Here is a 15,759-nt window from a genome sequence, read left to right as displayed (position 1 = left end):
AGCACCTTTCCTTCTGTGCTTGCTCTAAATGAATACTGAGTGGCCAGAGAGACAGTGTAGGCACTCCAAATGCATTTCGAGGGAAGTTCCCAATTTTAATTTTCCTTTCAGGCTCTTAATCAGCTTTCTGCAACATACTGTTACTGTCTCAATGGCTAACCACACCATAGTGTGCCATTCACAAAATTTTGACCAACACACCTGGTAACACAAGTGCCCTCTCTCCTATTCATGTTTCTTTTATTTATTTGGTGTTTGAAGAAACTGAGTGATTCGTAGACATTAGGGATTAGGCAACTTGGGACAGGCAGTAAACTGCCCAGCCAGCAGCGCTCATGTCCTATTTCTTGAATAAATAAAAGATAAATATAACTGGTAAAATGTCAACTCGATATTTTCCATTATGAATGCTAGAAATAATATATTTACAGATTACAGTTTTTTGCACTGTGTGTTGATATTATCTGTACTTATTTCTAATACATGGGAGTAATTTGGAAAACATTAATAATAGTTCATCCAAACATTTGTAAGGTTTGTAAAGTAGCAAGGTTATGCACCAAACAAAAAGGAAAGAGCAAAGAGAAGATAAACACTTAAGAATGTATTTTATGGGACTTTTATTTATTATATTTATTAGATATCTGTAGAATATCAAAACAAAACAGGGCAGCAGATTGCCCTTCTTAATGCTTTCACTTCCATAGATCAATATTTCAATTTTTATTAAGTTAAAAACATGATGTTGTATAATCGGAGTTTGGACATTCGGTTCACTCGCACAATATACATTTTCATGCAGCCTTTATAATAGATTTGCAAAACAGCCACTAAGTTTGTACACATTAATAGAGAATTCAACAAATGCAGCATGTTGAAAACATTCATTTTGAAGCAAAACAATGCAATAATTTGGTGAGTCTGTCACTGGCATGCATTTGAGCAAAAAGCAAGCACATATGTTTGCAAAATAGTTTAAAGCATATTATGTCTACTACAAAACCCATTTTTGAATGTATTATTTTCAAATTTAGAACTTGACACATAATTTTCAGACATGGAAGCTTTGAAGAAAATGCAACTTCTTCATTTTCAGCCTGCATCTTTCTCACCCCTTTTACTGTCTCCTCAGTAGGACAACAACATTATTTTGCAGAGCTCCACTTAATTCCTTCATCTGCATTAAAGCACACTTCCTTATTTAACTGCCAGATGAAACATTCTATTGTCAGCTTTTCTCCCACATTATCACTAGCGTCTGAGTGCCTCTTACATAAGTGACATGGATATCAAATGTTATTATGTATGTATATCATCTCTACTGCAGTGATGCCATTTAAGTGACATATCTCAATGTATCGCTGTCCAAATCACTTTCTGCATAAAGCTCATCCAATGTATTAAAGCTGCAGTACTGCACAATTTTCAGACATTTATCTCAATGTTTACAAAATCAAAATTAATGATGTGGATGTATAATGAGATCAACTTATAGGCTGAAACGAAGGAGGAATTTTCATCAATGAATTCATTCTACAGAAGGGCCCTAAATCACAAATGCAACCTGCATTTGGAGGGAGACAGCAAGTTCTACAAAGCCATCTATCAGCTCCTGGAGATGTCCTCTTTGCCCTGATTTTCACCAGGGAAACAGAAACAATGAGGATCAATTTCTACACAATAGAAGAACAAAATAGTTATGGAAATCTAAAAAAACCAGTAAATGCTGGAAATATTCAACATCTCTGGAGACAGAAACAAAGTTAGCATTTCAGGACTGGAGGAGAAGTTAGTAATTTAATCAGCTTTCAGAAATAAAAGGATGGAAAGGTGGGAGAAAGAACATAAGAGAATGTCTGCCATAGGGTGGAAGGCAGGGAAGATTAAGTGATCCCTGTGTGACTCCATTTGGTACACCCTTGCCAGTCCCAAATTGACCCATGTATCCCTACTTTGTGTTTCCAGTTAGTTAACCGATCCTCTATGTTATTATATTACCTCCATACCCTGAGCTCTTAATTTGTTTGGCAACCTTTGATGCGTTACCTTGTCCAATGTCTTATGCAAATCCAAGTACACCAAACAACATGATCCCTTTATCCATGTTTACTTGTTATTTCCTGAAAGAACATTAAATTGGTCAAACCCTATTTTGCTTTTTCAAATCAGTGTTGACTCTGTCTGATTGCATTAAGATTTTCTAAGTGGCTTGCAACAGTCTCCTTTATTAGATTTTAGGCAATATGGCCTGTAGTTTCTTGCTTTCTGTCTCATATACAGGAGTTACATTCACAATATCCCAATCTGCTAGGATTTCTCCAAATCCAGGGAATTTTGGAAAATTAAAACTAATGAATCTGCTATCTCAGCAAACACTTCTCTACGGACCCAAGGATGATGTCCATCAGGATCTACATGCTTGTCAGCTTTTAGTTATAACTTTTTTCACCTTTTTCTGGTGATTGAATCTGTTTTAAGTTCTGCTCTCCCTTTGATTTCTTGATTTACACTTTGTGGAACGTAATTTCTCTCTTCTACAGTGAATCTATTCAGTGCATCTGCCATTTCTTGATTTTGCATTATTAATTCCCAAGACTTGCATTATTAATTCCCCACTCTCTTGAGGATGAATGTTCACTTTACTTAAATTCTTTTTGAATAACTCTGGGAACTCTTTATTATGTCTTTCAATATTTATGGCTCATTTTCTCTTGGACTATAATTTCTCCCACTTTTTTAGTTACTTTATGTATTTTATTGATTTTGTGCACTCTTTTTTTTCAGTTTGTTACCATGGTAAATGTAATCTTAGGGTAAACCTAATTCCATTTCCCTCAGACCTATCTAGAGACATTTTAAAATATTCATTATTTTCACTCTGTGAAGTTGAAATGAGGTGTAAACTCTTTATAAAATCCAAGGGATTGTCCACATACATTATGCATGCAGGTTTCATTCTAATTGAGGTTTTGAAGCAAATTAATGAGATTACACAACACAGGAAAGATCCTGTGTTTGTAGTGCTTCAACCTACTTTTGATATATTTCATGTTGCTTCTATAGGAGTTCTCGGAACAACCACATGCCATTATAGAAAGATAACATAAAATTAAGCCTACAAACCGAAAATGAATAGAAGTAGCAATGGTCCTAACTACGTACTATTTATCCTTAAATGTGATGCAGTCACTGTCTCAGCAACGCTTTAGTTTATACAGTTATAGTACAATTGCCATATCGTGATTTTTGCCGTGATTTTTCTGTATTCCATCAAATCTTAATCTATTCCATCAAATTATAATCTGTCTGGTGCTAAAATACTATTTTTGTAGCTTCTATTAAAGGTAGTAATAACCTTCAGAGCGAACTATGCTGCAAAGCTGTAAAACACTGTAAACCTTGAACTGGAATTGTGTTTAAATTATTAAATATATTTGTGGTCCTTGAAAGTCTTAATAGACCTTGTAATTAACCTCTGCTGAGATTCTAACTCATTAGAAACTGTTAAAAGACCAGAGATTCCTGGTGAAGACTGAAGGTAGATCATGACCTTGTGTGCTTTATCCTTCTTTTTGGAAGGACAAAGCACACAAGGTCTGTCCTAAGCATACAATTCATTTAACATTTCAAGTTTGATGACTTTTTCAGAACTGAATTGAAATGCTAACTCTGTTTTTCTCTCTAAAGGTGGTGCTAGATCCACTCAGCTTCTCCAGCACTTCATTTTTATTTCTATTTTCCAGCATCCACACTATTTTGCTTTTATATAACTTATTGCTTCACTGCAGAAGCATTTTAAAGTAAATAGGATACATTTTTCCTGGAGGTCATCTAAAATAACATATGTAAACAATTTAAACTTAATCTTTAAAATCAAGTCTATTGTTAGGATATCACTCTAATCAGAACTATTTTTATACTATCTTTCTATTGTTATAATATTGAACAATAAGTGGGACCTTTTTGTTAGAGCCTTAGGTTAGTCCATTCCCAGAAATGTTTATGGGTATAGTGTTCAACATTATTAAGCAATAACCCAAGCTAAGTTGTTGGAAATAATTGCATCAGTGAGTTCGAATAAAATTCCCACTGGAAGTCACGGACAATAGAATTGGATGGACTACAAGCTGCATAGCCAGTCCCATTCCAACACGTTCCCACAGGAAGGGTTGGGTTAAGATTTTGTCCATCACGTATGATTCTGAGAGAGATTTTATCACTTTTGACCATTGCTGACTGAATGCCTCTGTAACCTTTGATCTCCTTACGAATCAAGAAGCTGTCCATCCCTGTGTCAAAGATACTCAATGACTTGGCCACCACCATCTTCCGCAGAAATGAGTTCCACAGATTCACCACTATCCAGTCAAGGAAATTACTCATCACCTCAGTTCTAAAGGGTTTCCCTTCACTCTGAGGCTGTGACCTCGGGTCCTAGTCTCTCCTATTAGTGGAAACATCTTCTCCACATTTATTCTATCTAAGCTTCTCAGTATTCTGTAAGTTTCAATCAGATCCTGGCCCCCCCATCCTTCTAATTTCCATCAATTTCAAATCCAAATCTCAGTCCAGACTCAAAGCAAAGTACAGAGACCCGAAAAATTTCACTGTGTGTTTTAGTTTGTTGTTAAGCCAGACCCTGCTATCTGATTTGCATTTCACAAACCCTTTAAATGTCGAGTCAATGCAATGTAAGTAGCTTCCTAGAGTTATGACGCATTTGCACTAGAAATTAGAAAACAACAACCAGCAAAATTCTAGCTGCAATTTTAGATTGGTTTGCATCTGACAATGCAAATTAAACATTCTGCACTAAATGCTGTCCATTCGGAGTTCAGCAGTAGAATCATCCAAAACTGTGAAGGAAATCAAACTCAGTTGTGCATATGTTTCAGATCCCCTTTGTTGATGTGAGGCATCCTTTCTCAGATCATCATCCCCGTCTCAGCAGTTTACTTTAAGTCTATTATTTTTTCAATCTCTTTCACTGATTTCACTAACGGAAATGGTCTGCACACTGCTTTATAGCCCAGCTTGATTCACTTTCTTTTTCTATATAGGACATCTGAACAAATTGCTTTTCAATATAAAATGTGACCATTGATTTTCAGTTGATACCAGAGGAATCCTTATACTACACACAACAGTCAAACTCAACACTTCATTCTATTTACACATTTATCTGAAAACTGAAAGAAGCAATTGACATTATGCATTTAAAATAGTGCTGGCCCCAAGAAAGAATATCTCAAACTTAATTTTTCTTTAACAAATTGGAACCATTGAAGGGAAATAATTACAAAGGTACCAAGACATCTGAGCAGGACTTAATAACAAAGAGAATGGTCCTGTCTGTCAAATGATAAAGGGATTGGTGAAAGATTTTTTTTATGAGGACATGTTCTGTTCATTTTGTCTTCTTTCTAATATGTTTTAGAGTTTCCTTTCAATGTGTTCCCAGCATGTACTATTCCCCAGTAGGAAAGTGACCAAATTCGTGCCTCGACTGTTATTGATCACTATTAAACATTTGAGAACATTGGTCAACCATTCCCTCCTTGGAATGTGCTCAGTGCATCCCTGAAACAGCTAACATCAGCAACTTACTTGTGGTAATTGCAAATGTCAACCAATGTTCAGCTTCTTCATGTCATTTCAGGTGGTAGAATAAATGCATTATATCACCATGATTCAAAAGTATTATTGTATAATGTATTATATAGCTTCTTCTTATAGTGACAAAACGGCAGTTTTCTGGTCTAAAACTGTACTTTTCTCTCTAGTACTGGTATTAAACATATTAATTTATGTATGTGTTTTAAAACAAATGCAAGCAAAACAAAGATTTTTGCCAAATTGTGCAAAAGAATTCCCCAGTCTAACTATCGATGGGGTGTAGATTATATGGAGAACTGCCTTAAACTTGGGGCTTTAAATTTACAAGCAAAATCTTCAGATTAAGAAGCTAACCATGCAGTAACCATGCAGCATATGCCACATTCCATTTGCTTTATGTGTCAGATTGAATTGCTTTTTGAAGAAAGTCTTCATGACGTGCTGATAGCTCTGGAAGGTAAAACATCCTGATCCTATATCCATTTTACATTTACATCCCTATTCCCTTCAGATAAAATATATGTTCTAATAACTTAGTAAAGCATTAGAACAACACATCACATGTCTGGGTATTGGCAGGACATTTGGCAATTCCATAGTGATGCTTATCTGTGGTCAATCACTGCCATGGACATTTCAATTTGTTCATGAGAGCTGAGAAAATGTTGAATGATGTTTTTATTTTAAAATGTACATTAAAAAAACCCAGTTACATTACACAAATATTATTTTCACACACTGCATCTATATAATTCTCTCTTCAGAAACTTCCACTGATAATGGTCAGTCCATTTATTCGGGTGTTGTGCACGTTGACTCAGGGGAGTCCAGAGTTGGGCATTTTGGGGCAATAGCCTTGTAACTGTAATATTCCACAACTTGCTTTGGAACTTCTGCTAAGACACATTTAGCCAAAGCTGCTGGAGAGGCCTGGAACACAGATCAGGACATTAGTGATAAGACCAACTGTGTTTTTGTTTCACCTAAATGTATTTCCATGTCAAGCACCTTTCAAAAGTTATTTAAGAGCATTATAGTTAAAACCAAATAAATGAATTCAATCTTTAAAGAACATTATCACTATAATAAAGTTAGTTTCAAATGGTTACAAACAATATGCTCCATTTGCATTATGCCTTTCTTTTATTTTGACATCCCAAGATTTTTTTTTTAGGTTAGATTACTTACAGTGTGGAAACAGGCCCTTCGGCCCAACAAGTCCACACCAACCCTCCAAAGAGCAACCCATCCAGACCCATTCCCCCTTCACCTAATACTATGGGCAATTTAGCATGGCCAGTTCACCTGACCTGCACATCTTTGGATTGTGGGAGGAAACCGGAGCACCCGGAGGAAACGCACGCAGACACGGGAAGAACGTGCAAACTCCACACATACGGTTGCCCGGGGCGGGAATTGAACCTGGGTCTCGCTGTGAGGCAGCAGTGCTCACCACAACAACATTCAGTTTAAGGAAATAGTTGACTTGACGCCAAATAAGATTTTGACTTGGATTTTGCAGTCACTGCCAAAACAATGGTGCACATTACTGATGTTGGAAAAAGTTATGTCTGTGGTTATGTGTGGATTACCCATTTGCTGATGCCAGTTTAAATCTGGTGTCAAGGCCAGGGGCTCTCCAAGAGCCCAGCAACAGCGATATTAATAAACCAGGGTAAGCAGTCAATTGCGGAGAATTATTTCCAAAGACGACAAACCAAAGAGTATAAAGCACCGAAAATTTCACTCTCAACTAATATATTTTGTAAAGAGCAAAATAAATGATCAGAATAGGATTAAGTTGAGGAAGGAACTTTGACATGATAGAGAAAAATAACTAAAATTATTTTCAAAAGTGATTCTTTTAAAACCATAATGGAAAAGTTTAACATTCCACTTATACAAAATTACTCTGAGGAACATTGAAGCTGTTCAGTATAAAATTATGGATTGAGTCCGGAATTCACCACCTCAAAGAGTTGTGGAGGCTAGATCACTGAATGTATTTCGGGAGGAGGTACCTAGATTTCAGCAGTATTGAGGAAATGAAGGCTACAAGGAGCTGGCACAAAAGAGGAGTCAAGCCTGGGGCAGATTAGCCATGCTCTTATAGAATTGTGGGATAGGCTTGAGGGGTCAAATGGCCTAATGCTGCTCCTATTTCCTATGTTCTTATGAGTGCACCAATAAAACTCCACTTTCACCTCATTCAGCCAAAGATCTCACAGTGAAACTGATAATGTAACAGTGCAGGCTTTGGCAGTTCAGCGATTTCCACTTGATTGTGGCCTGGAGATCTTCAGTTATGCAACAACACATGGAGAAGCACAGAATCACAAACATCAAATGCTGTCAGGTTTCAGACAGCTTACATCGACAAACTCTAACACTTATCATAAGTCATATCATAACATCTGGACCATTAGGATAGCTTGATCAAAAATGTAGTATTTAGGAAAATACAGGTGGAGAGGTAAAGAGGTTTGGGAAGGAGTTTAAGAACTTTGGGTCATGGTACCGAAGACACAGCCACCAATAATGGATCAATTAAAAATGGGAGATGTGCAAAAGGCTTGAATTGGAAGAATTCACAGATCTTAGAAGGTTGGACTGTATTGGAGAGATTGCAGAAAAGGATTACACAATCAGTTCCAGTTGTGACGAACTTTTGTTATAATGATATATTGGAGAAGTTGGGACTGTTTATCTGGGAGACGAAAAGGCTGAGAGGATATTTGATAGATATATTCAAAATCATGAGGAATCAAGACAGAGCATATAGGAAGGACTATTCCCATTTGGGAAAGGATCAAGAATGAGAGAACATAAGCTTAAAGCAGTTGGCAAAGGAAGCAAAGTGGAAGAAAGTGAGGTCTGCAGATGCTGGAGATCAGAGTCGAGAGTGTGGTGCTGGAAAAGCACAGCAGTTCAGGCAGCATCCGAGGAGCAGGAGAATTGACATTTTGGCAAAAGCCTTTCATCAAGGAAAGTGGCATGAGGAAAACCTTTTTTTCACAAAGCTTGTGCAATGTGTGGAGTGCAGTGACTGAAAGTGCGATGGAGGCAAGTTCCCTCAAGACATTCCAAAGGGAAGTGGATTGTTGTCTGAATGTGCAGGCTTGGGGGAGAAGGCAGGGGAATGGCATTAAGTGAATTGCTCAGTCAGAGAGCTGGCACACATGGTCAGCTGGATAGATCCCTTTGGTAATGTAACAAGTTTGATATTCCAAAGGAGGATACAGAAATAGGGAATGGCAAGACAATGGAAAGATTTGAAAACAAAGATGAGAAGTTTTGAATTGTTGAGATCCATAGGTAAAACAACCTTTTATTTAAGCTTCAGGAAAAGATTTTGAGAACAGGGTCAAGGACAGAAATCATAGCCCCTTGTGCCACTCCTGGCCCAGTCCTCTGGCCCTAGCCACTGCTATCTACTTGCACACAGTCAGCCACCTAGGGTCTGGGCCCCAGTTATTAGGCAATGATGTACTCCCCTGCTTGGGAAACATTGCTAAAATATAGCACTGCTTTTAGCCTGGTCGCTGACATTTGCAAGGGTAGGTGGGCTTGATGAAACACGACTTGGTGATGCTTCTGGGTTGCAGACAGAGACTCTGTCCAAGTGCCTTTAAATATGAGGCCTGATTGGTGCTGGTGCCAATCAGAACATGCTGCTCATCGAATCTGACATCTTACTTAGTAGACATATATAATTAATTAATTAGAATGCAATTTGGATGGAGAAAATCTACCCCCTTCAGGCTAGCCATGGCACACCTTAGAAGAAAGAATTCCACCCAAATTGGACCAATGTTTAGTTGTTTAGAGTCATGCCTTGCACAAAGAAAGATTGTTGTAGTTGTTGGAGGTCAGTCAGCTCAGCCACAGGTAATCTCTGCAAGACTTTTGCAGGATAATGTTAATGTCCTAGACCCAACCATCTCCAGCTGCTTCAACAATGACCCTCCTGCCATCATAAGGTCTGAAGTGGGGATGATCATATGAACAATGCTTAGCATCATTCACAACAGTTCAGATACTGAAGCAGTCCCTGCCCAAATGCATCAAGACCTGAGCAATCTTGAGGTGGGGGGGTGACAATTGGCAAGTGACATTCATACCATGCAAGTGCCAGACAATCTCCAACAAGAGAGAATCTAGTCATCATCCCTTGAAATTCAATGGCATTCCCACTGTTGGATCCTCCGTTATCAACATCGTGTGGGGGGTCACTATTGACCATAAAATGAATTGGATTAGCCATACAAATACTTGGGGGTCTTGTGATGCAGTGGTAGTGCCCCTTCCTCTGGTCCACGAGTCCTGAGTTCAGGTCCTACCAACTCCACAGGAGTATAATAACAACCCTGAACAGGTTGGTTATAACAAATATCTACAAATATTGTGGCTGCAAGAACAGTCCAGAGGCTAGAAATCCTACATTGAGTAAGCATCCTCCGACTCACAAAAACCTGTCCACTATTTAAAATTCACTAATAAGAGTGTGATGGAACACTCCCAACTTACATGGATGATGGCAACCCCGATAACATAGAGTCATGGAGTCGTGCAGCATGGAAACAGACCCTTAGGTCAACTAGTCCATGCCAATCATGTTCCCAAAGTAAGCTAGTCCCACCTGCCTGCATTTGGCCCATATCTCTCCAAACCTTTCCTATTCCTTATCCAAATATCTTTTAAGTGCTGTTACTGAACCTGCATCCATCACTTCCACTGGCAGTTTATTCCACACACAAAACCACTCTGTGTAAAAAAAAAGTTGCTCCTCGTGTCCCTTTTAAATTGTTCTCCTCTCATCCTCAAATATGCCCCCTAATTTTGAACACTCCCAACCTCGGGAAAACCTTGCTATTCACCCTATCTATGCCCCTCATGATTTCATAAAGCTGTATAAGGTCAACACTCAACCTCCCACTCTCCCGTGAAAAATGTCCCAGCCTATCCAGTCTACTTTTGTAACTCGAACCCTGGCAAAATGCTGGTGGATCTTTTCTGAACCCTTTCCAGTTTAATAATATACTCGCTATAGCAGGGCAACCAGAACTGCAGAGTATTCCAGAAGAGGCCTCACCAATGTTCTGTACATGACACCATTCACAACAGTACATGACGTCCCAACTCTTATACTCAAAAGGTCTGAGCAATGAAGGTAAGCGTGCTCCATGCCTTGTTAACCACCCTATCTACTTGTGATGCAAATTTTGAGGAATTATGTACCTGAACCTGTAGGTCTCTCTGCTTTACAAGGCAAATTTGAGGACTGCAGATGCTGGAAACCAGAGTTTAGATCAGAGTGGTGCTGGAAAAGCACAGCAGGTCAGACAGCATCCGAGGAGCAGGACCTGCTGTGCTTTTCCAGCACCACAGTAATCTCTGTTCTACAACACTACCCAGGCCCTACCATTAATTGTGTAAGTCCTGCCCTTTTTTAAAAATCAAAATACAATACTTTGCATTTATCCAAATTAAACACCATCTTCCACTCCTCAGCCCACTGAATGAATTGATTGTGATCTCTTTGTTATCTTAGATAACCTTCTTCACTATCCACTATATCACTTCTTTTAGTGTCATCCGCAATGCCTCCTATATTCTCATCCAAATAATTTCAATAAATGACAAACAGAAATGGAGCCAATACTGATCCCTGTGGAACGCCACTGGTCACAGGCCCCCCGTCTGAAAAACATCCCTCCACCACCATCCTATGTCTCCTGTCTCCTATGTATCCAATTGGTAATGTCACCCTGAATCCCATATGATATAACGTTCGTGATTAGTACTCAGGAAGCTTAACATTATCCAAGACAAAGCATCCTGCTTGAATGATACTGCATCCACAAACATTCACTCCCTCCACTACTGACACACAATAGCAACAGTGTGCACCATGTACAAAATGCATAGCAGTAATTCAACAAGGATCCTTAGCCAGCACCTTCCAAACCCATGTCTACTACCATCTAGAACGACAAAAGCAGCAGATACATAGGAATACCACCACCTGCAAGTTCCCTCCAAGCCATTCACTATCTTGACTTGGAAATATATCATTGTTCTCTCAGTATCAATGGGTCAGAATCATGCAACATCCTCCTTAATGGCATTGTGGTGTATCTACACCAAATGGACTGCAGCAGGTCAAGAAGACAGCTCACCACCATTTTCTCAGAGGCAAGTGACAACGGGTAATAATTGCTGGCCTCACTGGTTATATCCCATGAAAGATTAAAGAAAATTTATGATCTCTGGATTTCTTGTGATTTTGAATAAAATGCATTATTGCATCAATCTCTCATTATTTTATAAACTTGGATAATATTCCCAGCCAAACATTTTCCAATAAAGTTACATTTAGTTTCCTAGATCAATGCTGAGATCTAGAGCCATCTTTACCATCCTTTTCTAAATGATTTCTTCTGTCATCTTTGTTTTTTTATTTGTTGCTTTGTTGGATTTCCTTTTTCTGCAATTAATACAGTGGACTTAATGATAAATTTGCAAATGTGGATATTGGATATTACACTGACTGAATGCTGATAAATTGCTTTCAGAATTATTAATATTGAAAACAGAGAGAATATGTCAAATATGAGACTTATCATGACATTCAGTACTACAGTGTTTGGTTTTCTTTAATCTGGCTAATTAGGAGTCCACTGCATGTTTTGATTAATAGCCATTTTCATTGGACACATGATCCAAGCACTTTTATTAGCACAGCACAATTCATGGGAACTTTGATCTTCTTATGTGTTTGTTGTCTAAACAAATGCCTTGAGTAAGTCACTGCAAAAAAGGAATCTTGTTCCTTGCAACTCAAAAGATCTGCTTAGTCCTTTGTTCTTACATTCTGTCACCTTCAAAGTGGTTGGATGAATGTTAAACAGAATTTTTAGAATTAGTAAAATAACCACAGTCTCACTTTAGCCTTAATCTCTCATGCTCTGAATTAGGAAATGTGATCATTGTCAAGAAAGGTGAGTGCTATCAGCAGAAAGAAGCCAGTTTATCTAATAATGAGCAGCTCCAGCAGAGAACAGGAAGATCATAGAAAGAGCTAGTAGCATCTCACAATATTCTAAATGGAGAGCAGAGTGAATTTGACACGAGGCAAAATTTTGAACAATTGCTCTAATGATGTTAAAGTAATACTCAAAATCTGTGTAGAGATGTATTGTTTAAAAAGCATTGTCTTAACAAAAACTCATTAGTTAATGATGATATTAAGAAGCCAGAAAGAGAAATGTTATATTTGGTATTCACCTCTAGCCTACAGCGTAAACATAAAGATGCACAGAATTCATTGCTCCAAAGGTATCACTCTAAAAGAAGGTATGTATTATAATAAGAAGCATAATTCAAAAATTACTTTAATTCTTACATTTTTAAATTCACGGAAGGGGACAAACTGAACAATATCTCTTAACACAGGTTCCCCCTTTGGAGATCGTAAAACCCCATCGTCACCATCCAGTATTTGCATATCTGTAAAATCTGCATTGCCGACACCAACAATGATGATGGACATTGGCAGGTATGATGCTCGGACAATTGCCTCCCTTGTATCTGCCATGTCAGTGACAACACCATCTGTTAGAATCAGCAGGATAAAGTATTGCTGGAAAGACAAAAACAAGGAACAATCAAAACTGAAACATTCCCATGTAAAAACCTTAAAGCAAGTAGCATCATGTTACTTTACTAGATTTATGTTGTTCCAGGCCAAGGAACATTGAAATCCCTTCACCCTATCAAAGCTGAGATCAGCAATAAAGCATGAGTCAAAAATCTATGCTCAGGCCTCCTGACTGAAAGTAAAATCCTGCAGATGCTGGAAATGGGAATTAAAACAAAGCTGGAGAAATTCAGCATGTCAGGCAGCATCTGTGAAGAGACAGAGTTAACTTTCTGATGAGCAAACAGAAATAGAAATGTGGATGATTGAAATCCAGTGCAAGAGGGGACAGGATGAACAAAAGAAAATATCCGAGATGGAATAGAAGCTAAGGGAGATGAAATAGCAAAGAATTTCAAAATGCAACAACCAAAATGAGTTGTAATAAATATAGTGAATAAACAAAGGTTGTCCAAATGAGGTATGAATTGTTATACAAAACCATCCAAATGTAACGTGAAGGGATAAACGAAGAAACAAGACAAAGACCAGCTCAACAAAGGATGGGGAACTCAATATAGAATGCCAAGTTCAAAGGCAAGGTGTCATTCCTTCAGCTTGTGTGAGCTTCATTTGAGCCCTGTAGGAAGCCATGGGAAGAAAGCTCAGCAAGGAAGCATTGTAGGGAATTGAAATTACAGCAACTGGGACCTAGAGGTCATGCCTGTGGACAGAACAGATGTGCACCACAAAACAGTCACCCTGTCAGCCTTTGATCTCCTCTGCATCAAGGAAACCACATAAGACATTGCCTAAGCGACTAATATTTTCCTGCCTTTTCATTCTTATTTTGTGATTGACAAGGCTCCTTAGCATATGGACACGGTGCACTATTTGACCAGTCTAGTTAAATAGCCTTAACTAATATATCGGTCTGCTCATGTGTCCCAGCAACATCAGGTAGGGAAGATCGAGGGATGAAAAGATTATGGCTAGCTGCATTCTTTATGTGTTTCTGAGAATTTCTTTAAGTAAATTCTACGTACAGATGCTTCTTTTGTTTTCTCCTCCTCGGCAGCCACTTTAGCCACTTTCCCTATAATAGGTGACACATTGGTTGGGCCATAGAGCTGAATTTTGGGTAGACAGCTCTGATATGATTCAACAACTCCCTGTATTCCTTTAACAAAAAAAAACATAATTCAATTTATTGTTGGTTTTATAGTTATACAATGCAATAAAGCATCAGAAACAGTGAGCATTATACACAAAACGGCGATTTATACCAATCCTTCAGCAGCAAAAGCTAGCACATCCCATATACTCAAACAGGTTAGTTGTTAATTGTGTCTGTGTTTATGGGATAGACAGGGAGGAAGCTGGAAGAACATCACAAGCCAGGCAGCATCAGGAGCTGAAGTAGTCGACATTTTGGGTGTAACCCTTCTTCAGGGGGTGGGTGTAGGGGAAGCTACAGATAAAGGGGAGGCAGGGGCAGGGTGGTGAGGTGGGGATAGGTGAAGATAGGTAGAGGATACAACCTGGTTGGTTAATGGGAGGACTGAATCCGGTTGGTGGCACAGAGCAGAAGGGATGGGAAGGGAAGTCATTTGAAATTGGAGAACTCAATGTTGAGTCCTCTGGGCTGTAGACGGAAGATGAGGTGTTGCTTCTCCAAGTTGTGGTGTAGTTCATTTTGGCAATGGAGGAGGGCAATGATGGTCATGTCAGAAAGGGGGTGGGAAGGGAAATTGCAATGGGCGGTGACTGGGAGGTCCAGTCGGCCTTTGCAAACCCAGCTGAGATGCTCAGTGAACTGTTCCCTAAGTTTACATTTGGTTTCCCCGATGTAGAGAAGACCACTTTGGGAGCACCTGATGCAGTAAACTAAGTTGGAAGAGAGGCAGCTGAACCTCTGTCTCACCTGGAAGGACTGTTTGGTGCCCTGGATAGTGGTGAGGGGAATGGAACATTGCCATGTTTTGCATCTTTTCCGGATGCAGGGGAAGGTACCTGGCTGTTTTGGGGTGATCGATGGGCAGAGTGGTGCAAACCAAGGACTGTCGAAGGGAATGATCAGGACAAGGGGGACTCTGTCTTTATTGCGTTGGGCAGGTTAGAGCAGTGAACAGGGCATGGAGGTGGTCTGGCAGAGGGCTGACTGGAAATGGAGGAAGGAAAAGCACATTGTTCAAAATAGGTGGACATCTAGGATGCTTGGGAGTGTAATGTCTCCTCATCCGAGCAGATGCGGCTGAGGCAGAGGAATTGGGAGAATGGGATGGAGTTCTTGCGGGATACTGAGTGGGAGGAGATGTAGTCCAGGTAATTATGAGAGTCTGTAGGTTTGTAGCAGATGTTTGTCTGGAGACTGTCACCAGAGATGGAAATGGTGAGCTCAAGAAAGGGGAGGGAGGTGCTGGGGGCTGGGCAACTGGAAGTTGCTGAAGAGATGGAGGGAGTGGTTGGTGTCACGGATGTAGGTGGGAAGTGCCTGAACTAAG

General features: G+C 39.2%; 1 protein-coding gene across 1 annotated transcript in view; it reads right to left on the bottom strand.

Moving 5' to 3' along the window:
* Positions 1 to 609: 609 nt before the first annotated feature.
* cpne7 (copine VII) overlaps positions 610 to 15,759 on the bottom strand; it is a 163,386-nt gene continuing 148,236 nt past the window's right edge. Inside the window, exons 14-16 of the mRNA XM_043706786.2 lie at positions 14,302 to 14,435; positions 13,022 to 13,258; positions 610 to 6,546 (exon numbers count right to left, since the gene is read on the bottom strand). Coding sequence (XP_043562721.1) covers positions 6,409 to 6,546; positions 13,022 to 13,258; positions 14,302 to 14,435 — 509 coding nt within the window. The 3' untranslated portion in view covers positions 610 to 6,408. The remainder of the gene's footprint in view (positions 6,547 to 13,021; positions 13,259 to 14,301; positions 14,436 to 15,759) is intronic.

The sequence above is a fragment of the Chiloscyllium plagiosum genome, unplaced genomic scaffold (assembly GCF_037043375.1).
Source record: "Chiloscyllium plagiosum isolate Xiang-an unplaced genomic scaffold, Cpla_swu_hap1 HiC_scaffold_17, whole genome shotgun sequence".
NCBI classification, from domain to species: domain Eukaryota; kingdom Metazoa; phylum Chordata; class Chondrichthyes; order Orectolobiformes; family Hemiscylliidae; genus Chiloscyllium; species Chiloscyllium plagiosum.
Note: the sequence above shows the minus strand (reverse complement) of the source record. Positions and strands in the feature narration are given on the sequence as shown.